This window comes from Lepidochelys olivacea (assembly GCF_965140295.1).
Source record: "Lepidochelys olivacea isolate rLepOli2 genome assembly, chromosome: 1".
Taxonomy (NCBI): Eukaryota; Metazoa; Chordata; order Testudines; family Cheloniidae; genus Lepidochelys; species Lepidochelys olivacea.
The window spans coordinates 103,014,624-103,041,220 of record NC_140411.1 but is presented as its reverse complement, the minus strand read 5'-3'; the positions used below and the strand labels follow the sequence as shown (position 1 = coordinate 103,041,220).

Sequence of the window (26,597 nt, the reverse complement as noted above, 5' to 3'; positions counted from 1 at the left end):
TCCCATTGGCCGTGGTTCACTGTTCCAGGCCAGTGGGGGCTGCAGGAAGCGGTGCGGGCCAAGGGATGTGCTGGCCGCTGCTTCCTGCAGCCCCCATTGGCCTGGAATGGCAAACTGCAGCCAGTGGGAGTTGCGATCGGCCGAACCTGCGGACACTGCAGATAAACAAACTGTCCTGGCCTGTCAGCAGATTTCCCTGACGGGCTGCATGCCAAAGGTTGCCGGTCCCTGTTGTAGAGCTATGTGATAAATAGCATTTATCAAGTATGTTTAACCACTTCATCTGCACTCTGCCCACTCTGCACTCACCCAGATCCTTTGGGATTGCTTCTGACATTGAAACCACCCATCAGCTTCAAACATCCAACAGTTTATCCACACCAAAAAATGCTCAGCTCGACACAAAAATATTTAGTCTTTTTTTCAGAGTTGTCTTCTCCGCCCCACACTCTCAGAAACTACACTGTGCTGAGGCCCAGTATGGATTAAATTTAGTCCTGGGCCAATAGGAGGTGTTAAGGCCTGGTGTTTCAAGTCCAATAAAGATTAAAAATGGGAGCTGAATCCCTTGGAGAAGAGGAGATTTCCAGTTTTTAAGTAGGATACGTACATCTTTTATCTAAACCAGGAAGGTCCTGGATTATCAACCTTAAAATCATGACATTATTTATGAAACGATAATTGAGATCATATTGAGAGTTAATTATATCTCTCTTCATTTACATTTGGACTCCTGGCGATAAGCCATCCTACCTTTACAGACAGAGTCAAGCTGCATTATACAAAATGATTAATGGGGTGGTGTAGAATGAGGAGTTTATTGGCCCCCTTTGGGGATTAATTTTGCTACACTATCATGTATTCTGTATTTATCAGATTTTTCAGAAAAACCCAGTCAGAAAAATATGAGAGTTTTTTATCCATTTTATGTCTTTTTTTTTAAAAACTAATCTCTTCTCCTGCATGGCCTGGTTGCTTTAGTTACCATGGATCAGCTTCTCATGGGGTCCTCTTGCACTTTGGATTTATTCCAGCTGAGGATCTGGTCCTAAGTATCCAAATTCACAGATCTCAGAGGGAGAGGGGGAAAATGATAAGTTAAAAATGTAGGATAGGAGCAATTGGAATCTGCTAGAAGCTCAGCACTTTCAAAATTAAGCTATTATGTAGGTGCCAGTATTGATTGAAGCCTAACTTCAAGCACCCCTTTTTGGAAAAATCTTGGCTGCCATTTCTAGTCCAAATATTGAATTTGATAACCTATTTTAAAGCTCACTTTTACAGCACTAAATATCGCTTGGTCTGCATTGTAGCACAACATAATTTTAGGGAAGGAATGCCATATTTCAGGATAAAGAAATAGGTCTTTCTAACAGGTGGGTTTTTTTTCATTTATTTTTGAAATGTCAGCTGTTTTTGCCATGTCTTTGTGGGTAGAAGCCATGTGGTATAAAATGGTGTATTGTTTCATTGTTTTCTTGTACTTGTCTGCCTGTCTGTATCTCTTGCCTCTTGTCGATAATTGCCCTGTTCCATTCATTCTCTTTGAAGCACCTGGCACAGGCCTCTCTCAGAAGACAGGATCCTGAGCTACATCGACCATTGGTCTGACCGAGTATGGCCAGTCTTATAGTGTGTACTTAGATTATAAGATTTTTGGGGTAGGGACCATATTTTGGTTGTGTGTTTGAACAATACCTAGCACAATGGGTCCATTACGAGGGCATCAAGGTGCTGCTGTAATACAAATACTAAATAAATTTTTCTGGTGGTTAATTTTTATTTATTAATATGTAATGTAATATTTATCTTCTTACCAGGCGTTCTGGAGAGCAGATTTGGAGTGTTTCAATTTTCCTTCTATTCTTTCTGCTTCTGTACGGAATTCTAGGAGTTCAGATGTTTGGAACTTTTACCTATCATTGCGTAACAAATGACACGCAGCCAGGGTAAGTTCATCTATAGATGGGCATTTTGGGGTGTATTCTCTCAATGTATATGGGAAATTTCTAGTAATGTTAATGAGTGTAGATTGGACATATTATGTTAAAAGTAGGCCAAAGCCATCAGTTATCACAAAACGGTGTAGCCAGATACATCTGAAAAAAAATTTGTTAGAGTCATTGCTATGGCTATAGGCTGCAGTCTCCATGAAAGTGTGTGTGAGAGAGAGAGAGACAGCCAGCCAGCCAGACACACATTGAAGCAGGAGGAGCCCTGCAGCCATTGTTGCTGAATTGTGGCCTAGATCAAGTCCTTGCAATCAGGTCCTTGTCTGTGCAACCTTAATTTGGCTCCTTGGTGTTTATGTGTTATGACAGTCTTCAATTACATGATCTTGTACTATTTTTTCTACTGTTCTCATCCTTCATTCAGTGCACAGATGGATGGGGCTCACTTAATGAGCAGCTGTGCAATAATTTGTGTTCAGTGTGTGAATCTCATGCCTAATGTACTGCACACTATTCAAACCCTGCTCTGAAGAGAGAATTATTAATTTCCTCTTCTTTTTTATAGCACTAGTCACTAGAGTATTTAAGTGTTTCACACCACTGATTAATTGTCTTTTACAACACCTCTGTGAGATGAACCTAGGGTAAGAACTCCATGGTATAGATGGGGAACTTAGGCACAGAGAGGCTAAGGTAAAAAATGTCCACTAATTTTGGGTGCCCAATATGAGATACCTACGATCTGATTGTTCAGATTACTTAGCATTATATCGCACTGTATATGTTACAATCCCAGCTCCTAATAACTTCAGTTGCCTCTATGAATGCTCCACATTTCTGCAGATCAGACCCCAGAGTTTCAAGGGAGGCACCTAGAAAATGAGGAACACACAGTTACCAGTGGCAGAGGCTGGGATAGAATCCCATTATTGAGGGCAGCATGCAGCTGCCTTAACTGTGAGATCCTCCTTTCTGTTCCTGCAGTCCCCTGCCTCATTCACTACACACCTTCCAAATTCTGCAACAAATGAAGCAGGGTTCCCACAGAAAACATTCTTTTCGGTACACAACCCTGTTTCTTCCCCAGAGGAGCTCCATCCTGTACACTTAATGAGGCAGGTATCCTGTGTAGAAAGTATGTGATCATGTAAAGACAATGTAAAGACTTTATCATAATGCATTCAAATCAGGCAACTTCTCCCTACATGCTGCTTGGGTCTGGCTGGGGGGTTATTGACAGTACAGGAGAGACAGGTCTCCAAGTTCTCAGTTCAAGTGCCTGGACCCAGCACAGAGCTGCAACAATAGGGAAAGCCATCATGAGCCCCAAGCTGGAGCATGCTTAGTTTTGATGGAATCTTCAGGGTATTTAGCTGCTAAGCCCTAGCAAATGTCTACTGAACATGTGCAAATTGCTGTTTTTCAAAGGCTTATGACTTGACTAAAGTTTGTAAAGATTAACAGGGATGACAAAAGATGCTTGCTTGACACCAGGATGACCACCGTGCCAAATTTAAAATCCCTGTTCAATAGCATGGATATGCTAGAGCAGTGGTTCTCAAACTTTTGTACTGGTGACCCCTTTCACACAGCAAGCCTCTTGAGTGTGACCCCCCTAATAAATTAAAAACACTTTTTTATATATTTAAACCATTATACCATTGTAAATGCTGGAGGCAAAGCGGGGTTTGGGGTGGAGGCTGACAGCTCGCGACCCCCCATGTAATAACTTCGCGACCCCTCAACCACCAGTTTGAGAACCCCTGTGCTAGAGCTTCTCAAAGAAAAGATTCCGGAAATTTATAACATGGGCAAAATATTTTACCTAGCTTCATTCTCAGAAATGACTGAAATATTTAGACTGAAATTTTCTGTAAAAATTCAGTCTGGGGCTGACAACCACCATGGAAAATTTGAGACCAGACATTTAAAGTTTTTGGCAACGTTATAAGCTACTGAAAACAGGGTCTTAATGTGAGAAGCATTGGGTAATCTTAATAATAGGTGACGCTAACCTAACAGCCCTATCTATGATAACTTGGATAAGTTGTGCCAAAGGATGGCTGATGGAAATAAGTCTAGAAATATCTGAAAAAATGTCAACACAAAGGAAGGAAAGGGCTTATTTAGCACAGAGATTTCCAAGGTGAGTTCCATGTAGGGCTCTGTAGATCATTTTGTGGGAGTCTGCAATAGGTGGTAAGTGACATGATATTGGTTTCTCCTTGATTTTGATTTCTTTTAAATGCTTTCATGCTCTTCAGTGTGAAGAGCAGCCTGGAGTCTGGTAAAAGTAGCTGGAAACACGAAAGACCCTGTCTAGTTACCTCTGTTAGGAGGGATGGGAAGCAAGATCCTCCCTCACGAATCAGAGCTACCAGAGGGATTGGAGCTGCCACCCTGAAAAGGAACATTCATATGGGAATTACATCTAGGGAGGCAGGAAGAAAGGAAGACTGGGTGTGTGGCAAGAGGTGGGGGTTCAGAAAGAAACACGTGAGGGGGGAAATGAAATGAAAAGTAAATAATTCTATTAATTCTTTTTCAAAAAGGACAAAACATTTACCACATTCTGGACAGCTGCTAATACAAAATACTGTGTAAATACTTGTTTTCCAAGTAAGCACTTGCTGTAGTAGCTACAGGAATATTATTTGATCAAGAAGGAGCGGGGTGATGTCAAAATATTGCTGCTACTTCCCCAAAACATTTCTAAAATCCAATTGTTCCTTTCTATCCAGATGGTTAAAGTTTGTTCAGGTGCTGATCAGCACCCATTTTGACTACTGCAACCTCTTCTTCCTCTCTAGCATCCCTGACACCCACACTCCATCACTTCCATCCTGTCCACCGCCTCAATTATTTTGTAATGTCAACTCTGGCAAATAGAAATACTTCAGTGCACTACGTAAAGTCTGAGCTATTCCCTCCATCTGTGAGATCAGCATAATCTGACCTTCTTCCCAAAGGCTGAAAAGTTTTTCTGTTGGATGATACTTCTTTTTGGTTTCCTCTCTTAACTCGTCTCCTTTTTAGCTGCCAGGCTTCTTTGCTTACAGCAAACACTCTTTTCTTCCTAGGCAATTTTCTCACTCACATTCTCTTGTGATGATCACTTATCTGACTGCATCTCTGCTGTTGCAGCTTTTCCCTCATGATTTATCACACTGTTACAGCTCTCTTCCCACTAATGTTTTGTTCAGTGGACTTCCTTACTGTGGCACTTCTTTAGCTGATTGCTCTATCTTTTGTACCCATTTCCTTTCTTGTTGGGAAAGTTTTTAACCACCAGAAGAGTGATAGAACTAGTGTCTCAAGGATTCAAGGGAGGTGCAGCTTCCTTGTTACCACCAGAGTCCCAGGCAGGTTGCTACTAATAGGTACTGAAATGCTAAGCCATGCAGGAAGTCCCACCCCAAGGGACATGAGCGTTAGCCCTCTCTGATTTCCTGATTGGCTGGCACTCCCCATACAAACTGGGAAGCCATTTCTGGGAGTTGTCTGAGCAATGCAGACCTCTGCACTTCCTGTCTCACAGCTTCTCAATCACACATTCTCAGCTCTTGATCTATGCTCAACTCCCTACCCTGATCCCTGGTGTATTGTCTTCAGTTTAAGACCATTGCTGACCTTGGCTTGGGCCAACCCTGATACTCGCCTCACACTTTCAATTTGGTGACAGACTTTGACTTTGCAGTTTTGACCTGGCCTGGCCCTGGATTTGTCTCTGACCTTCATCCCTGATACTGAACAGCTCAGTCTATGCCCACAGGCTGCCCATGACCCGAATCTGATACATTGTTCAGGTCACCTCCGGACTTTGCCACAGGCCACTGGCTGCACGATGGTAGGAGATCACCCAGCAGGGCATCCCCAGCCCTGCCTGCCCTGCAGTGATTTACTTCTCTTCTGGCTGCTTGGGGCACCCAAAACAATGTGCCTTCGCTGCTGGGAAGCATAGACACCGACTCCGTGGGTGCTCCTGGGCTGGAGCACCCATGGGGAAAAATTAATGGGTGCTCTGCACCCACCGGTAGCTAAGCTCCCTACCCCGCCCCCCTGTGTCACCTCCTCCTCCGCCTCCATCTTTTCCCCTGAGTGCTGTGTCTCCACTACTCCCTCCCTCCCAGCGCTTGCTGCTGCCAAACAGCTGTAGCAAACTCTGGGAGGGAGGGGGGAGGAACAGGAACATGGCGCGCTCAAGTGAGGAGGCGGGGAAGAGGCGTGGCCAGGGTGGGGATTTGGGGAAGGAGTTGAATGGGGCAGTGAGGGGGTAGAGTTGGAGTGGGAACTTTGGGGAAGGCGCTGGAATGGGGGCAGGAGGGGGCGGGGCAGGGGTGGAGTCAGGGCGGGGCTGGTGGGGGTCGAGCACCCACCAGCGCCAGAAGAAGTCAGCGCCTATGCAGTGGGAAGCAAAGAAATCTGCAGGGGACATGAATTCTGCACATGTGCAGTGGCACAGAATTCCCTCAGGAGTATCCTATATGGACTGGTAGGAGGAAAGAGTCAAACTGTTTCTGTTGCTCTAACAACTCCCTTTTCATCAGGGTGGATTGATTTTAAATCGAAGTGATGTAAATCATGAGTTTGAATCAGCAAGAAGCAAACCTTGATTTAAATAATCAATTTTAAATCTTGTTTTGCATTTGTACTTTCAATTTTCCTAAAAAGAGGTTGATTGTCATTGGTTGGTAACCATTAAAATATGTTGATTTGCAATTAAATGTAGCTTTCATGCTAGTACTTTTCTTTGCTCACCAAGAGGAGAAATTATACCACTTTATCTTAGCAATTATAGTTTAATTTACATTTTTAAAGATTTTTTATTTTTACATTTTTATTATTTTAGTTTAGAAAATGGTGAATGATGCATTTCTTATTTTCTAGATGATTAATTTTTCACTCATGTTTTGTATCAAACTCTATTTAGATGGATAATGGAATCCAAATTTTTATGAGTTACACAAAACTATTTTAAATGTGCTGGATACATAAAACTTTTTTTTTTAAATCAAAACCTGTTTTGCATTTAAAACTAACTGATTTCTTGAAGGAAATTCTGTAGTTAGTGAATTGAACTGATTGTTTCTGGTCACCATGCCCTTCAAAATTTTAGAACTATCTCATCCTTTCACACTTAGTTTTTCTGCTGGTAGATTGAAAGAAGAAAACAAGCATTCCTGCTTTTTTTCAGTTCCCAGTTGCTTTCTTAGTTTTGAATGAACTAATCATTGAACTGAAGTAGCTGAATAAACTGAAATGAAGAAAATATTCTCACTGCATCTGCAGAAGAGGCTACTGTTGTCAAAAGCTGGTTTAGCACTTCAATAAACTTTGGTCCCAGCTGATTTACCAGTGGCTGTCACCAGTTCAAAGTGGTTTGATTTTGTTTAAACTTTGGCAGCAAATGTCTACTGCTTAATATTTTTTAAATTTAACTTAATTGATTTTACTAGATTGTAGGGCTAAAGATAGGTCATAATTTCAGATTTAATTGTAAATAGATTTATTTTTAAGAGAAAAAATATATTTAATTTAAATTAAAAAATCTGAATTAAATAAAATAATTTAAAAACTTGTTTTCAAGTAATTGACTTTTATTCACCCTGCTTCTCATTATAATAATTAAATTAACACTCTCCCTTGCAAAATTCCTTGTTTAAAGTAAGAATGATTACTGATTATTATCAAGATCCACCGGTTACTTAGTCATCTAGGTTTCAGAGTAGCAGCCGTGTTAGTCTGTATCAGCAAAAACAACGAGGAGTCCTTGTGGCACCTTAGAGACTAACAAATTTATTTGGGCATAAGCTTTCGTGGGCTAGAACCCACTTCAGCAGATGCATGGAGTGACAATACAGGAGCAGGTATAAATACATGAAAGGATGGGGATTGCTTTACCAAGTGTGAGGTCAATCTAACAAGATAAATCAATTAACAGCAGGATGCCAAGGGAGGAAAGCAGTTTGTGGATAACTTCTCAAAATGTTAGGACTCAGCATCATTAGCAGGCATATCTGAAAACTTACTACAGCCTGTAATGGAGGAAATAAACATGGTTAATAACAACATTAAAAAAATCTCAGACATTGTCTTATGTCAGTGGCAGGAAAATAAATAACAGTAACTATGTGGATTTCTAAAAAAGAGAGAAAAATCAAAGAGAAAGCTAAGAAAAATCCACACTGCAAGAATTATTTCAAAGAGCAGATGAATATATTGGTACTTGCTGAACAACTTACACTGCTTTAATGTTGTCTTTGGGATTCATTCAAAAGTCTCTATAACGGGTCATGTTTTCCTTTCATTTAAAAATGCATTGTATTTTTCAAATATAAACTGGATCCCTGCAAAAATACAGTATATTTTGTTCATCTTTATTCCCTAGATTTGTTTGGCACCTAAGCAAGTCTGATATACAATATTAATTTTAATGAATGATGAATTTATATTCTATCATTTCTATGCTGCTAGAGAAAAGTCCAAGTTTTAAATACAGAACATGTGGAGATATCTTTCAGAGTCAAAGTGGATGCATTTTTAGCCTCACAATATTTTGGCCATTTCCATTTGTATCTTTACTGTAGTTATAAAGACTATTAAGATATGTTTTTGTTATAGAAAGTAAATTAGGTACTCTGAGTACCCAGATCCTCTCCTACTGTAATCATCAAAGCTCAGTTGATGTCAGTAGAACTGTACAGACTAATACAAGTTGAGTATCAATATAATGTGAACCCCATTGAGTCACATTACTTTGGGAATATGAATAAAATGGGCCTTGGATTGGCTTGTACCTCTTGCAGATGCCTTTGTGTCACCATCTGATAGAGTTTCCTGATAATGTAATTGTTGTGCTGGGCTAGTCATACTTTAGCTATCTATTCATAGGGAAGATTGTTCTTCTTATTCATTAATATGTGTGTATGTTCAGTCCAGTCACTGTGTTATGAGGGATAATCAGACAAAAATATTAATCTGTTTTTCTCTAGCTCTAAACCAGTGGAATGTCAAAAGCATCAAATATCCATAAGCATCCTGAGATAATTTAGACAGTTATATCATAGGTTTTACAAAGCCCAAAACATCTATATAATAATTTTCTAGTGCTGCAGCCATTTTATTTTATATTCCTGCAGGTGATAAAACTGAAAAGGTATCTAGGTGACGAGTAAGCTATAAGAGAGACCAAGCTGAAGATACTTCAGTGTAGTTCAGTATGTACTTAGGTCTACATTTATCGCCTCATCAAACAATTCATTGGCACCATCAACACAGGTAAATATAGAAACAAACAATAACCTGCCCTCACTGTTTGAACCCACATGTCAGCCTCTGTCAAGATGTCAGGAAAGAAATGTTGCTTTATAGATGTGCTTCTTGCAGAAAAATTTGCAAAATAAGAATTAAAGCAAATGAAACTCCAAATTATGTGTATAACGGCCAAAATTTTAAGACTTTGGTGTTTCAAATACAGAACTTCAGAAAAAAAATAGACATTGAAACCTTGGGAATAAGTAAGGCTAAGATTATGTTGTGGAAGTCACAAAATCCGTGACTTCCAGTGACCTCAGTGACATTGGGGGCCCCGCAGCAGCCCAACCTCTGTGGGTGGCAGGGAACCTTCCTGCAGCGGTGACCCCTGAGCTGCCCAGCTGCTGCCGCTGGCAGGCGGGACTCCAGCCAAGGGCCCCCCACAGCTCTCAGCTGCCGGTGGCAGCGGCAGAGGGACCCCGGAGCTGCTCAGCGGCCACGGATGTGTGTGTGTGCGGGGAGGTGGGGGGCAGCTTCCGAGCCGCCACCGCTGGCAGAGGTCCCCCTGCAACTGCTCAGCTGATGCAAGAAGCCAGAGCCCCTCGCAGCTCCCGGCAGCTGCTGATGGTGGCAGAGGGACCCCGGAACTGCTCAGCAGTCACATGTGGGGAGCCACTCCCTGCAGCTCCCAGCCACTGCCATAGGCAGCAGAGGGGCCCCAGAGTTGCTCAGCAGGTGGGAGGGAGCCCCCCCGCAGCGCTCAGCCAACGGCAGCAGAGGGACCCCGGAGCTGTTCAGTGTGACAGGGGCCCCCGCAGCTCCCCTGCCACTGTGAGTGGTGCGGGACCCCACCACCCCCGCAGCTCCCAGTCCTGCAGGGCGGCAGGGGGACCCCTCCCAGCCACTGCGGGGAGTGGGGGCCCTGCAGCTCCCAGCCACTGCGGGGAGTGGGGGCAAGGTGCTGGATCCTCCTCCCTTCCCATTTTGTCTGGGATGTTTTTAATAAAAGTCAGGGACAGGTCCCGGCTTCCGTGATTTTTTGTTAATTGCCCGTGACCAGTCCATGACCTTTATTAAAAATATCCATGACAAAATCGTAACCTTAGGTATAAGTTAGTAATAACACTTCTGAACTGAATGAGATATAGAAATCTATGGACTAAGATACTGAAAGAAATATATATAGATAGTAGAAAAATACTACAGAATTCATATATTCATAGAGTTTAAGCCCCCAAGGGACCATTTGATTGTCTAGTCTGAGCTCCTGTATATCACAGGCCATTAAATTTCACTCAGATACCCCCGCATTGAACCCTATAACTTGGGTTTAAATAAAGCATAACTTGTTTTTGGCTAAGGCATATCTTCCATAAAAGCATCTAGTCTTGATTTGAAGCTAGCAAGAGATGGAAAATCCACCACGTCCCAAGGGAGTTTGTTGCAGTGGTTAATCACTCTCACTATTAACAATGAGTGTCTAATTTGAATTTGTTTGACTTCAGCTTCCAGCTATTGGTTCTTATTATGCCTTTCTCTGGTAGTTTACAGGGTCCTGGTATTTTCTCCTTGTGAAGATACTTATGCAATGTAATGAAGTCGCCTCTCAATCTTCTTTTATGATAAGTTAAACGTATAGAATTCTTTAAATATCTCACTGTAAGGTATTTTCTCCAGCCCTTGAATAATGTATGTAGCTTTTTTTTTCTGTACCTCTTCTCCAATTTTTAACATCCTTTTAAAGACTGTGGACACCAGAACTATATGCAGTTTTCTAGTATCAGTCTCATCATTGCCATATACAGAGGTAAAATCACTTTCCTACTTCTCCTCACTACTCTTCTGTTTGTATATCCAAGGCTCACATTAGCCCTTTCTGCCACAGGTTCTCACTGGGAGCTCATGGTCACTGTGTCCGCTATGATCCCTAAATCTTTCTTTAGAGTCACTGCTTTCCAGGATATAATAGCCCATTCTGTAGGAATGGGCCGCACTTTTTGTTCCTAGATATATAATTTTTCATTCAACTATATTAAAACTAGTGCTGATCAGAAAACTTTTGCTGAAATAGTTTTCTGTTGGAAAATGCTCCTCTGGAAAAAAAGAAATTTCCCACCAACAACCCTCACATTTTCCTCAAATGGTTTTTCTTTTCATTTCATTTCAGTAAAGTTTCAAAAAATTTGTTTCAAACCGTTATAATTTCAGAATTCATTTTATGGGATTTTTCTTTTTATATTATTTCTGTTATTCTTCCATTATTTCATAACTTGTTAGGAGTAGTAGTCCGCATGTATACACCATGTCAGGTTATGTCATATTATGACGTAATAGTTGAAATATTCAGTTACTTTTTTATATTGACACTAAGTGTCAAACTGTTTCATTTTGACACAAACACTTTAATTTAGAAAATAAGATGTTTCAATGTGTGTTAAGTAGCATCTACCCTTTATTATTATTATTTTTTAAAAATTAATATTTTGATTATGTTGTCATATTGTGACATGATCTGACATGTCATACTATGCATTGCTACTACTGACGTGAATTAATGTAAAATACTTCAAAAACTAAAATGAAAAAATTGAAACAAAATTTTTAAATTTTTCCTGCAATGAATTTTTTTTCACAATTTCTGTTTCACAAGAAATTTCAAAAATACTGTTATTCCAATTCATAAAGAAAGCAAATTTCAACATATAGATGTTTCCAGAAAAATGGGAATTCTGAGTTTTGCAAAGATCTAATTAAAATGCGTTTTGTTTGAATGAGCCCAGTTTACTAAGAGATCCAGATCTCTCTGTTAATTGCCCTGTCCTCATACTAATTTACCACTATGTCAATCTTTGTGTCATCTACAAATTTTATCAGCAGTGATTTTATATTTACATCCAGATCATTGATGAAAATGTTGAATAGCATCAGGCCTAATACTAATTCCTGATGAAACACTCCCGTTCCGGATGATTTCCAATTGACAACTGTTTTTTTGAGATCTATCATTTAGTTAGTTCTTATTCTGGAAGATGGGAGCGATTCCAGAGGACTGGAAAAAGGAAAATATACTGCCAATCTATGACAAGGGGAATAAGGAAATTACAGGCCAGTTAGTTTAACTTCAATACCCGGAAAGATAATGGAGCAAATAATTAAGCAATCCATTTGCAAACACCCAGAAGATAATAAGGTGATAAGTAACAGTCAGCATGGATTTGTCAAGAACAAATCATGTCAAACCAACCCAGCTGCCTCTTATGCAGGACATTTCTGCTATCTCACATTGGACACAGAGTGAAATAAGGCAGCCCGGCTGTTCCAGTTTCAGTGGGGCCTGCTGGGTGAGATCAAGAATGAGCTTGCTGGAGTTGAGAGTCCACTGGATCTGGGCATGTCATCCGGATAGACAATCAGCTGAATGAAAGACAGGAAGAATGAAGATGGGAGGCATTAGAGCCACGCCCACCACTATTGGGTCCCGCTCCACAAGTCAAGGGAGCGAGGGTGATGTTTTAACCTGTACTTCTATTGTGGCAAACTGTATTGTGCGATCTCTGATTCCCCCTTGAGGAACCCAAACCAAAGAGACCCAGGAAAACAAGCCAGCCCAGGCCTGTTAAAGGGGACTGGCCTGAGCACCTTGACAAAATGTTCCTGTAGGAGGGGGCAGGACTCCCTAGACCCCTCCCAGGTCCCACTGGCTTTCATTTACCTTCTCTACTCTCCCAGTGGCTGCACTTAGGGCAGTTTTTTTGGGGTAATTGGTCCCTGGCAGAGGGCCGGTTCTTCTTTCTCCCTGTCCCTTATTAGAGAGGAGAATTTAGCTGGAACAGGGGTCAGCCTCACAAGACAGCCCCAGATAGGGCTCAGTCTCTGAAAATTTATTGCCCCTTCAAGGGGTTTAATCCCCACCTCTCTTCCTGGGGTGTGTTACTTAGTTGTCAGCTGGGGAAGTTCCAGAAACAGTGTGGTTGATGGCTGTCTCCTCCTTGGATGGCCTGCCTCTGTTACTTGCAGTCTGTGCTTGGAGCAGCCTTCTTACCAGTCACCACCCCTTCCTATGGTAGGCTTCCGCTTATAAGCCCCTCCTCCTCTAGGGTGAACAGGCTGTACTGATACCCCTCATTAGTGCAGCATAGGCCCAGAGGGCCTGCTCTGAGCTCATAGGGGGCGTGTCCCTTCACAGTTCCTTTTAGTTTTGAGCCATGGTCCTATCCTGAATGAGTGCTGAGTGCTATCGGTCAAATGCATTTGCAAGTATCAGCTTAGCTATGTGTCCCAGAGTGTTTCCTTTCAGTCTCTATGCAGCAGGCCCTTGTTGTCTCAGGTGCAGTGGATAATTTTATTGGCCTGAATGCGGCCTGGACCCATGCATGTCCGTTCTGTCCTTGGCTATGCCAATGTGGCCTCTGTGCGAAGCTGGAGAAGTGTATTTTTGGTCAGGCCTCCTTAAAAATTCTTAGGGTTCATCCTATCCCTTGAGGATCTTGAGATGGACTGTTGTAAGGTGAAAGCGGCCCTGGAGTAGGCAGCTTCACTGAACATCTGAGAACTAGAGTGCTTCCTGGATTTGCGAATTTCTATTAGAAATGTATCTTGAGGTAATCAGAGTGCATTGCCCTAAGTTTCTCTGGTTACCCAGGACCCAACAATCCCTTTGAGCAACTGAAACTTACATTTACCTCCACTGCCATACTTCTAACATAGTGATCAGGGCAGTACTTTCCCAGGAGCATGGCCCCTTACTCCAGGAAAGTCACTCCCACAGAATAAAACTATTAGATCCTGGATAAAGAACGCCTGGTGATCAAAACCACCTTTGAGGAGTGGTGCTGCTATCTGGAAGGGGCTTAGTACCCCATCCAAGTGTACACTGACCATTCGAATTTAGACTGTTTGCATAAGGCCAAAGCCCTCAACCCACAGCAAATCAATGCGTCCTGTTTTTTTTCACATTACAACTTTGTAGGGTGGGTCTACACTACCACAGTAAATTGATCTAACTTCACATAACTGAGGTTGTGTGAATAACATTATTGAAGTCGATGTAGTTAGATCCACTTACTGCAGTGGCTACACTGCGCTGTGTTGATGGGAGAGTGTTGCTCGTTGACTTCCCTTACGCTTCTCGGGGAAGTGGAGTACACAAATCGATGGGAGAGACCCGGTAAATCGACACTGATTGCAGCAGTGCCGATCTACCGGTATGTGTAGACATGCCCGTAATCTCCTGTCATTCCAGGGACCAGAAATAGCAAAACTAATATTCTTTCCAGGAAAGGAGAACAGTACAGTGTGATGGTCTTGAACCCCAAAACTTCCAACATTCTTAAACCTCATAACTTCCTGGGCAACCCCCCTGCCAATACCTTGTTGCCCTGAGGTGATTAACCTCAGCTCCGGAGATTCCTTCTGACGAGCAGGAAGCCATAATTAGGCATTCCCACAGCATCCAAGATGGGATAACTTATGTGAAAGGGCACATATACACGTCTCATGGACCTCCAAGAATTATAGCCCTGCAAGTTTGCCACGGCTCACCCTTAGCATGATTTTTTGGCAGATTCAAGACCCAGTGCCTATTTCCTTATCTGTTTTGGTGACCTCACATGCAAGCCACAGTGCAGACCTATGTTACCTCTTGTAATGCATGTGGACACTCCAAGGCATTGCATGACAAACCCCTCAGCCTCTTCCAAACTCTCAAGACTCCATTTAATCCCTGGGCAGTCATCGCCCTAGATTTCATAGTAGACTTACCCAAGTCCAGTAGGTTCATGATGATTCTGATCCTGGTGGACACCTTACTAAGATGGCACATTTCATTCCCTGTATTGGCATGCCCTCCCAGGGAACCACCCAGCTCTTCCTGGATAAAATTATCCACTTCCACAGTCTTCCAGAGTGCATCATCTCTGATTGCAGTCACAGTGTATCTCTGGATTCTGGCATGAAGTCCTCTGGCTGTTGAGCATTCGCTCCTTTGTCTCCTTCGCCTGTCATTCCCAGGCAAACGGTCAGGCACAGAGGACAAACCAAATTTGGAACTGTACCTGTGGTACTACTACCAGTACAATTGTACCAAGTTTATGTACAATAATGCGGAACATGCCTTTACAAGACAGAATCCCTTTTTATCAAACTATGGGTTCTCTATTTTACCCAGAATGACCCATGACTTCCCCCAGCCCAGCAGCCTTAGTCTGGGTGCAACAGATCCATCGGATCAAAGATGACCTGAAAACCCACGTGGCCAAAAGAAGCTACAAGCAATGTGCAGACTGTCAATGACATGAAGGGCCCACTTTTTCTGTAGGTCAGATGGTGTGGCTTTTAACCAAACAGCTGCACACAGACAGGCTGTCTCCTAAACTCGATTACAAGTTCTTGCAACCCTATTAATTTGCTGACAAATCAAACCAGTTACCTTTGAATTCCTCCTGCCCCACTCTCTCTAAATCCACCCAGCATTTCACATATATTCTAAAGCTCCATACACAGAGCATTTCCTCATTGCTACCAACTCCTCCCCCTGCCCCGCCCCGGCCACTACATGTTCAAGGTCATGATGAATAAGTCATCCTCGAGATCCTGGATGCAAGAATGAGACTGGGTAAACTCTGGCATTTGATTGTGAGGGTTACAGTCCTGAAGAATTCTCCTGGATGCCACAAAAAACGTTCCTATGCCCCTGTCCTGGTAAAAGACCTTCCACAAAAAGACAACCAGGAAAACCCAGCCCACTGACACCCAGAGGGCACCCTAAAGGGGAGAGGTGATGTGAACCCAGGTCCAGAGGTCACCAGGCTGTTCTCAAATCACAGGCACCACCTGGCAACTCTCTGCTACCAGTGGGGAATGTGGGCTGGTGGACCACAGTTCACTGTAGACACCACCTACAAAGCTCACAATTACAGAAAACACCCAACCTCTCTGATTGGCTGAGAATCATTACTTAAGCCAGAAGGGGGCACAGAAAGTTGTCTAAGCAATTATGTGAATCCCTGGCTGGCTACTACGTTAGACCTTCTTTGTTCCTGCCTTTCTGTGCTGTTCCTGCCCTTGTTCCAGATCCCTGCTTCTATGCCTCACCCTTAGCTATTGGCTCCAACTCTGACCCTTGGCTCAATTCCTGATTCTGACGTTGGCTCTGAACCTTGGCTTGATTCTTGACAGCATCTGTCTCTGTTGCTGACCTCCGGGTCCTAGCTCCTGCTGTTACTGTGAGGTCTGCATGCTTGAGTCCCTGTCTGCAAAAAGAGGAATGTCCAATCCTATCATATAATGTAACAATAGCAATACATTTAAACACAGCCTTTTGCAGAAAACGTTCAGGAAGTTTTATTGTCCGAATACAATTATGAGGCACATTAAATATGGACAGTCTTTCTTTGATTTTAATTTAAAAGATTAAACAGATTCTGCTCTCGCAATATATTTAGGAAACTGATTCTCAAACCACAGGCATAAAGGCTTCAGTCCTAAGCATGTCTAAAATATTTAATGTAAACTAATACATAGGGAACAAATTCTGACCTTAGAGAATTATAGGAATATAAGAAATCAGAGAGAGAACCTTATCTAGAAATGTAATGTGTACCTACACAAACGTTCTTTGAAGTGTTTCCAAATGTTAACTAGCAGCAATGAATAGATTTAAAGACAACTGAAATATTAAATAATCTGAAACCTGTAATGACTGTGGAAGTAGCATTCTGTATTGGATGCAATTTTTCACCCAACACAAACCTGAAGACCCAACGGGTGGGATTTTCAGAAGAGATCAGTGTCATCCTAACTGTGCTCCATTAAAACTTACAAACTCCCACTGACAGCAGAGTGTGATAGAGTTTTCCCAACACTGAGCACTCTCTGAAAATCCCACCCAATTATAATAATTACGGTAATAAATTCTAGAAATGACAAAAGCATTAACATTTCCAGGCCCTTCTCGTTGAACAGGGGTCACAGTTTGGTGGTTATTATGGAGATGATAAAAAGAAGCCTTGGTGATAGAAGCAAAGTTTTTATCAAAAGATAAATCTGCAGATTATACCACGGCAGCAGCATCCTTACAATTAGTCTGAGCCCTGCTGGTATTTTTGTTGAGTGTTCCAGTAAATGTAAACTACAGTATAAAAGGAAGTGTTAAATTTCACACTTATTTAATAAGTCATGTGCACAGAAGATGCCTACTGGAGAAAATGGACTTGATTGTATTGGTACAATAAAATTTGGATAATTTATTATGGAAAAAAGTCACATTTGAAAAGATAATCAGAAGAAAATGTATGGAATAAATAGACATATTAATGAATGAACTTTGGAACCTACCGTCTTTCTTTATTAACAAGGATTCAGCCAGAAAGCAGATACTTTTCTTTGGATGAATTCTGGATGAAATTAAGGAAACACCTTATTATCACATAATAATAAGAGCAGTTTTGTAGTTAGTACTTTGAGCCACACCTAGCATCTATTAGGTCATATATTAAACAGACTGTAATAAACCCCTCTATGTGTGCACAGGGTTACATGGCTAACATTGCCATGGGAATCTTAACCTTTGATTTCTTGACATTTGCGGTTATGAAATCACAGCCTTCAACGGTGCATTAACAATGACTTTTTTACATTCAGTGACAGATGCTAATGGAAAAAAATATACATTAGGAATTCTAATTGTTTATTTTAGATGTATTACAGTAACAAATTTTGAGTTAACAATGATAGAGAGAAGGCTTACAGTATAATGTGAATGTTTATCAAAATGATGAACATAAGAAAAGGATGTCTCTATCTTACGAAGTTGTACATGACTAAGAAATAGGCAATGAAGATCCATTTTAGACCTTAGTGGACAGAGTAATTCACTTCCACAGCCATGTAATGTGTATGTGTATGTCTGGTGAAATATGACAAGAGTTTCATCTTTTAACTAAGCAGTAGATCAACTCGGAACTGATAAATATATTGTTCTAGCTTTAAGATGCTTGATTTATGCTAAGATGCTGTAGGTTAAAAGGAGCTGATTCAATAGTTTTCTATGCACTTAACATGTTTGCTAAGCAGATTCTTGACTAGAAAATCAATTGCTGTGACCCAAAAGTGAAGGGGTGAAAAAGTTAGGAACACTGATTATATGGCTCGTTGACAATAGGACCCAGCGTCATTCAGCTGTAAGGCCTGTGCGCTTGCATGGACCTGTTTGCAGGATGAGTAGTTAAATCTGGAGTACAAGAGGCTCTTTGTTGCCATCCAATATCTGTTCTATGATTTATCTGAAGAACTTTCTGAAATTTTGTTCTATCCTCCTGGGTATTTAGTATCCTTCAGCACGTTGGTTTCACGTGAATTTGAAAAAGTGGAGTTCATACTGGCTGGCCCCCAGGTAATTAATGAAAATAGATAACACAGATCCCATTGCTAATTCCTTCAAGATCCCAGTTAATGTTGCTCCCCACTTGGAAACTGTACTGTTAATAATTACTTCTTGTTCACGATCTCTGAGACTGTTTTTTTTTTTTGCCTGCTATAGCATTTCTGTCTAGATAGTATTGATTAAGACACACAGGAGAATGAAGACAAAGAGACATAGGAGATATTAAAGGCTATAACTTTGAACATACTAAAGGGGGGCAGAAGGGATTCTGTTTCCTCCCTGCAAACTACCAGGCATTAATTGAGTTCAGGGCAGGCCATACAACAACAATGGATGTGGGTTAGTGTCCGTAGCCTAACCATCCTTGATTGTGGATAGGATTCAGTGTAGCTGCTGAGTCTCTCTAGTTTCCCCCCAGCTGGGGAAGGATGGTACAGATGCAATCTGTTGAACACTTACAACCTTCCTGTATTCCATAGGGTAGCGGGATCCATGCCATCAACTTGCTGGATTGCTTACCCCAGGAGTTGGCACCCTAAAGCCTCTCACCTGCACTGGTCACTGACTGTAGTTGTGACAGCAGTTACTCGCTTTATTAGCTGAGTGACCCAGTCAGTCCTGGCAGGGTGGGTGAAGGTGGGTTGTCTTAGAATAGTTAAAGCTCTTTTTCCTAGGAACTGATAGAGGTTACCACAGATTAATTATGGACAACTGAGTCCAATTAAGGACAACCTGTGACCTTTGAAAATTCTTTCGGGGTTTGGGGGGCAGAAGAGAGATGAGAAGCAAGCTGTAGAAGGGTTGTATGCAGCAAAGAGAAAAGGCTTCACCTAGATAAAGAGCTGTTTTTTCTCTGAGGAGGAGATCTTGTGTTTATTTCTGTTTAGAGAAGGTGCCTGGCAGTTGGTAGCCAGCAAAAGAAGAGGCAGTGCTCCAGTGGGAATTAGGGAGTGTATTTTTTGTATGTTTAAAGAAACCTCTTGGGCCAATCCTAGGGCCTACCCTGTAAATATTGTAAATAAACCCATGTTAAGAATTCAACCTCTGGAGTAGAACTGATTTACTCCCAGTCACCCAACACCACAGGGAGAAACTCTAAGCTTTGATGTAATGAAAGAGGTGCATTGTCACACCACTTACTAATTTCTTTTTTGAAAATTTCTGTCCCTTGTTTTCCTTATTATTGCTGCCAACCAGGCCTCCTGGGTGCTATGAGGCAAGGAAACAAACCTACTGGACAGTCATACCCAAAAGTTAAAAATCATTTTGACTACAAAAAAGGTGATGGGGTCAGACCCACAGCAAGCCTAGAGATCCAGCCCTGGCATATATACTACTTACGGGGCAGGAAGAGTGGGACAGCATTTGGGTGCCCAAGATTGTGTCCCAAACCCAACAGAGCCTTGAGTGATGGGGATTGAAGAGTATGTCTGTGGAAGCCAGTTAGTTCCCTAATCTCCTATGAATTGGCCAGTAGGTAGCTGCAGGAGATTTCCATTCCCAGTCACTCCTCAAAGTCCATATGCACTCTGTGTGGGGGAGGAGTAAGAGGGGATGCCTAGATGTGGAAGAACACATTATTTTCCAGCAAATAGCCCTGGGAATCCCGGCCAATTTGATCAATTTCTCCCGTATCCCCGCCTGCTCTGAGATGGGTGGATGGGGTGAATATTTTTGCAGGTTACTGAAGCCATTACAGAAATATACACCGGCATAACCATATGAATATAGTTATAGCTGTGCATACCCCAAACATAGGCATATTGCACCATTGTATAGCATAGTTTACATCAGTGCAGCTGCTCTGGTAATTTACTAGATTCAGTGGTATCAGCGTCAGTGCTAAATTACAGTGTGGTGTGTCTACAATAGGGGTTTGCACCAATATAACCGAATTTATATTCTTTCACTGGTGTAAATTTTTGCAAGTTTTCTTAATGTTGATCCTAAGATATTCAGAAACTATCAAAAGCTTTAATGAAACTCAGCTGCACTTTGAGCACTATATTCCCTTCTCTACCAAGGCCCCAGTGCAGTAAAGCACTCAAATACTTACTTAAATTTAAGCATATGCTTAACTCCCATTGAAGTCAATGGAACTTAAGGACATGAGTAGGTACTTTGTTAATTAGGAATGTACTTAAGGTTAAGCAAGTACCTATGTGCTTTCCCAAAATCAGGGCTCAAATCAGGAATTGTGCTAAGAAGCTATTGCATTTGATATCAGCTGTATTTAAAAAAACTCAGGTTAAACATCACCCACTAAATTGCTTTTGTCAAAGTATTTACCTTATAGGTTTACCCTAGCTATAGGTCACTTGAAAACCAAGATGGGCAAAATCTTAGTCAATTCTGAAAAGTTTTCATCAGAAGGTTTACTTTTCTATAGTAAAGTCCAAATTAACCTGCATTCCCAGGCATGTTCATTCAAGACTATATGGACTCTGCCCAGTGGTAAACTTTTATTATTGAACATCTAGTTGTGCTTCCCAGACAGCACAAAATGAACTCAACACACTGCAAAATTACTGCATGTCATTCACATCAGCGATTGCATTCAGGTAGCAGGACTACCAAGTCATTTGTCAGTCACTATATGATGGTGTGGCTTAACTGTTAAATTATAGACTTTAATAGATTTTTTTATGCTCTATTTTCCTGCAAAAAAGATGGGGTCATGGGATGTGTTGTGTTGAAGTGTTGTTGTTGTGTGTGTGTATTTTACTGAAGACTAGGACAACGTCTTGGGGCTCATCTACATAGGAAAGTTTTACCAATTACACCAATATAATTTTAGCAGTATAGTCAGACCAATAAAGTTATAATGGTCTAATCCTCCCTGTGGAAACTCTTATTCCAGTATGAGACAAGCTTTTTTTTTTTTTTTTTGATTTAGTTTAAACCCCTTTTTAAGCAACAGAAGCTAAAAGCAAAAAGAGGTCCTCTTATACTGGAATAAGAGTGTCCATAGGAGGAATTATACCACTATCAATATATTGGTTTAAAGTCACGCCTTCGCTTATGCCAGTATAACTTTCTCATATAGACAAGCCATTTGTTGGAAATCGAAAATTGGAATTCAATGTTTCTTCTTAAAAATGTGACCTGGAATAACATAGTTTCATTCTTCACAGCCCTGTGTGAATGGCAGATAGCCTATTTGCTCCTATTTATTCCCCCCTCCCTCCAGGTCTTGGTTCATTTCTCCTGTTATAGTACTCAAGAGCTTCGTCTTCTAATCTTGCCTCTGGAACCGTGGCCTTATCCAAAGGATTCTAACGTCATCTACTTAAGGGTATTCTTGCCTCTTTGTATACTGTTGTTACCTAACCTTGACCTTCAATGAGTAGCCTTCTGGAGTAATGTGGGGAACCTCTCGTTTTCCCAGTTTCAGCCCCAGTTCACCAAGATACTTAAGCCTGTGAACAGATACTTTAAACAATGAATGGTCACATTCATGTCAGTGGGACTATTCATTTGTGTAAAGTTAGGCACCTTCTTAAGTACCTCGCTGAATTGGAGCCTTAGTCTCTCTCACAGGTAACTTGCTCTTTTGCAGTTCTTTAGTTTGTAGTTATGGACAGCCAATTAATTGTCTTTTGTCTTTTCAAAACAATCATCAAGCTCTGATCCCTACTCTGAAGTAGCTACAACTGTTTTTAACCTCACATTCTTATTCAGACATTGCTGACCGCTGTCTGGCCAAAATAAACATCACCACACACATCAGCCTCATATCTCATCAAAATTTACACTTGGTAAGATGAAGCTAGAAGGACTGTAATCTTCTTTGTTTTTGCCAAGGGAAACAACATGCATAATCAGTTCTTTAGCTGCTAGCTACTGGTGGTGTTACTGTTAGTATCTGGTGTATTCAGAGAGGTAAACTTCTTTTACATTCCTGCAGTAACATGCCAGACTAGCTGAGGCTAGTTATTCCCTCCTTATTTAACTGTTCTGAGCACATTTCTTTATACGTTAATTAACAGATTCCATTACTACTAATGTCACTACTTTACCTGGTATGAAAATTACAGTATAAGTGACCCTATTCTGTTCTTAGTGAAGAAAATGAAGTTAGTAGAAAATAGGTCAAAGGAATGAAGAGTCAAATCACCTGAGGTATTTTCTAACTTGTTAAATGCCAAGGTCAAAATACTTTCCTTATAGCACAGTCCTAACAAAAGAGCTGTGCTCAGAAAATGTCTGGCTGTCTCTGTCCTCACCACTCTAGCTGTTTAAAAATGTTACTTGGCCACAGTAGGCATGAAAAAAGGGGCAGTGGATTGGCCGTGCCATGTCAAGACATATTCTTCCATGTTGCCTTGTTGGTGTTTGTGTATATGGGGAAGAGAAGATGGGAAGAATCCTCTTCTCCGGGCCAAAAGGTGCCAGCACACTGGCTTTCCCACAGTCTTGGGCTGCAGTAGCCGTCCCCAACCACAAAGGAGTTTAGCTGGTGGATACACATGGTTACCCTAGCCCTGTGTCCAATGCCCCTGTGCTGGGTTAGTTCTGCTTTGTTCAGGGTTTTCCACAGCTGATCAGCTTAAAAGATGAAGCATTTGCCCCAGAGGCTTTGAAAACCATGCAGAAATGTAAAATGCTGAGTTATTTGTAGAGCTATAAAAATGAAGTCTTTTATTGTACATCAGCAAGTTACTTAAGCACATTGCATAATGGGACTATTCAAGTGCTTAAAGTTAGGCACCTGCTGCTGCACCTTGCTGAACGAGGACCTTAGTAAATATTGAGCATTTCTAGACTATTGGCACCTCAGGGAGTAAAATAATTTAAACCATTTTGCAGTTAAATTCTGCGCAATGTTCTTGTCACATATAGCTCTATCTTGATATACTATACTTGCCCTGAACACAAACGCAACCTCAGTATATATAAGCGCCTCAGTGATGTTGTCTTGGCTGAAGGACCCAATGTACCAGACAGAGTTCGGCTTCCTTACTGTCCAAAAATGATTTTGACATTTTCAGGAAAGGCAGCTGTATAGGATTGAAGACCATTTACTGTAATTTGGAGAGTAGATACAATATGAAAGTGACCTAGGTTTAAATGAAACATTTGAAAATTAGTGTCTTGCACTGTAATGACTGAGCAAGCAGTACACTTAATAATATTCCCTAACACAGGGAATCTCTTGACTCTGGGAATTGGGATTTCCTAGTGCAAAGCATAATGTAAAATTCATTAGTTCTTAGTGGCATGAGCTCTGAATATGCTTGTGCCAATGAATTAATTTTCACTGCTAAGAATATTCATAAAATGTTACCATGATAATCCTATAGCAGAATGTCTTCTGTGCAGAGATACCACAATCTCAAAGTACTTGTATTGTGCATTAAAATATTCTAGTATAAATGAATTTACATACCTTGTTCATGTTTAAATCTTTGCTGATCATGTATTTAAACATGGTGACATGAACATACATATGCCTGTATAGACATCTGTGCCCAGAACTAGATTTGCAGAGTATATTTAAAAACTGGAGCAGAGATACCTGTGTGTATGCACCTCTTTCTGTACCATGCAAAGATGGAGGCCAACTGGTTCAAACTACAGTTGTTTCCTTGCCTAAAGACAATTGTGCAGGAAGCTTCAGTTTCACCTTGACGAATTATAGATTAATTTTTTAATAATGCATGCAGTGCATGAAAGCAAGAAAAATAAAGTAATTAAAGCCTCTCTTCACCCCAAGTAGTCATCAAAATGCCTCTGGGAATTAGATTAAAAGAGGAGGACTTTTAGAAGAATCATAAGGAGTAATATGCTAAAGGGCAGACTAAAACTTATGTTAGGAGCATTTCTTCTTTGGATCACACTCAGGAACAAGTTTTGATGATAAACATACAAAACTTTTCAAATATTTTGGAGTCTTGTGAGAAGATAAGCAAAGTCAAACACACAAGAACCAAGCTTAGCCTATAAAAGAGTAAATGATATAATCCACCATCTCTCTCGCAATAGGCTGATTTTACATAGCAGTTTAACTGGCAACTGTTATATATTTACATCCCTTTTGACACAGACTGCAGTCCGAAATGCGTATGAATTTTATTAACCATTGCTAATTTTCTGTCTGTTCTTGAGATTTTATGCTTATAGATAGCTAGCTCATCAGATCATTATAAACAAACAAAGCAGACGTTTCAATTCCATAAAATGTATTAATGGATGTTTGGCTGTAATAGATATGTCAGAGATTACAAAGATTGACCTGATCTGTTGATAAAATATATTATTGAAACTGATGGGTGTTAAGGCACTGGACTGACACTTGGGAGATCTAGGTTCAGTTCCCAGTACTGCCACGGATTTCCTGTGTGTTCTTGGGCAAGTCAGTTAGTGTCTCTGGCTGGAATTTCAAAAAAAAGCCTATGAGAGATGGGTGCCCAACTTCTATTGAATTCCAATGGGAGATGGTTTTCTAACTCCCTCCTTAGAAAAATCTCAGGTTTTGTGTCTCAGTTCCCTATGTGCAAAATGAGGATAATAATACTTCCTTCTCTCCCCCTTCCCCCCCATATTGTGGGTCATGGAGTGTTTCTTACTATTAATATTATTTATGATTTTTATTGCCATATGTGTTTGGACAGCATCTTGCACAATGGGGTTCTCATCTCGGTTGGGGCCTCTAGATAGTACTATGTGACTGCACTTGTTACTACTGCTGCTGATGGAAGGGAACTTCAGCTTCCAGGTGCGTTAGCCTGACCTTTCCCATGAGCACTGAATTCACTAAAATAAATTGTTTTAAATAAAATAATTTTACAGGATTTAAAATATTGACTTTTCATTGCAAAATAACCTGCATTAATAATGAATGTTAAACTCAGTAAATATACAAGTTAAGCATATGAAAACTGAGTACATCTAACAGTTTGATGTTGTATTTTTCACAGAAATGTAACCTGGAATAATTTAGCTATCCCAGATACCCACTGTTCCAGAGAGCTAGAAGAAGGTTACCAGTGTCCAGCAGGATTTAAGTGCATGGACCTTGAAGATCTGGGACTAAGCAGGCAAGAGCTGGGCTACAGTGGCTTTAATGAGATAGGTCTGTCTTACTGGTAAAATCCATTTCAGTATCCATTTAAAAATGTTTCTAAAATAAGTAGAACAGATACAAAATAGTTCATGTCTGTGCAGTGAAGATACTAAGTGAAAACAGTATTCTCCTATATGACTACTGCACAAACAACGATATTGATTTTCTTTTAAGTGGTCAAGTCATAATCTATTTGTATAGAGTCTGGCACCCCAAGGTTTAAATAATTGTATAACAATGTCTTTTTTTATGGAGGGGCAACCATTCATTATTACAATATGTAAATACAATGATTAACATGGGGTTTTTATTATTTGTGATAAATTTTAGATTATTTAGTGGTTTCATAATCTGTTTATCTTTCAGACTAAAATTTTGGTGCAGTATTTTTCTGTAGTGTGGTTTTAGATGGTGCCCAAATACAGCAGTGATGGACATATTAAAATAATTTACATTTGCATAATTTAAGGAGCACTGCTAGCTCATGCAGTAGAAATTAGGCTGGATTAAATTGCAGTCCCAACTCAGATGGTTCATGGGTTATGGAAAAGCTAGTACGACATTTCTTAGGTTCCCCAGATTTAGGCATTGCAGCTTCAAAGACCATCTCTGACCAAACATCTTACATATTATATGGCACAGATAGCGACTCCTGTAGCTAAGGTTACCCACCTCTATGGCTAAAGTTACCCATTATAAGAACCTGTCTTCAGTTGTGTATAATTTTGCCAATTTTTAACCATTTGGGCTGAAATGTTTGGAAAATATCTATATACTGGTAACCAGGAGTTGTTTAAACTCTGGGTCCCCTTGACTTTCATAGTGATGGTACTAAAATAATAAATAATCATAAATAAAATAATAAATACAATTCCTGAATCATTAATAGAAGGCCCTATGCTATGTAACATTTTTATCAATGACTGGGAAGACCATAGAAAAT

The 26,597-nt window shown here is 40.7% G+C and overlaps 1 protein-coding gene across 4 annotated transcripts in view; it reads left to right on the top strand.

Annotated features, from left to right (window-relative positions):
• The window catches only part of NALCN (sodium leak channel, non-selective), a 342,791-nt gene that overhangs the window by 56,630 nt on the left and 259,564 nt on the right, over positions 1-26,597 (top strand). For all 4 annotated transcript variants that reach the window (XM_084629335.1, XM_084629334.1, XM_084629337.1 and 1 more), the window contains 2 exons: positions 1,821-1,949; positions 25,509-25,663. In XM_084629335.1, the coding sequence (XP_084485461.1) occupies positions 1,821-1,949; positions 25,509-25,663 (284 nt within the window). The remainder of the gene's footprint in view (positions 1-1,820; positions 1,950-25,508; positions 25,664-26,597) is intronic.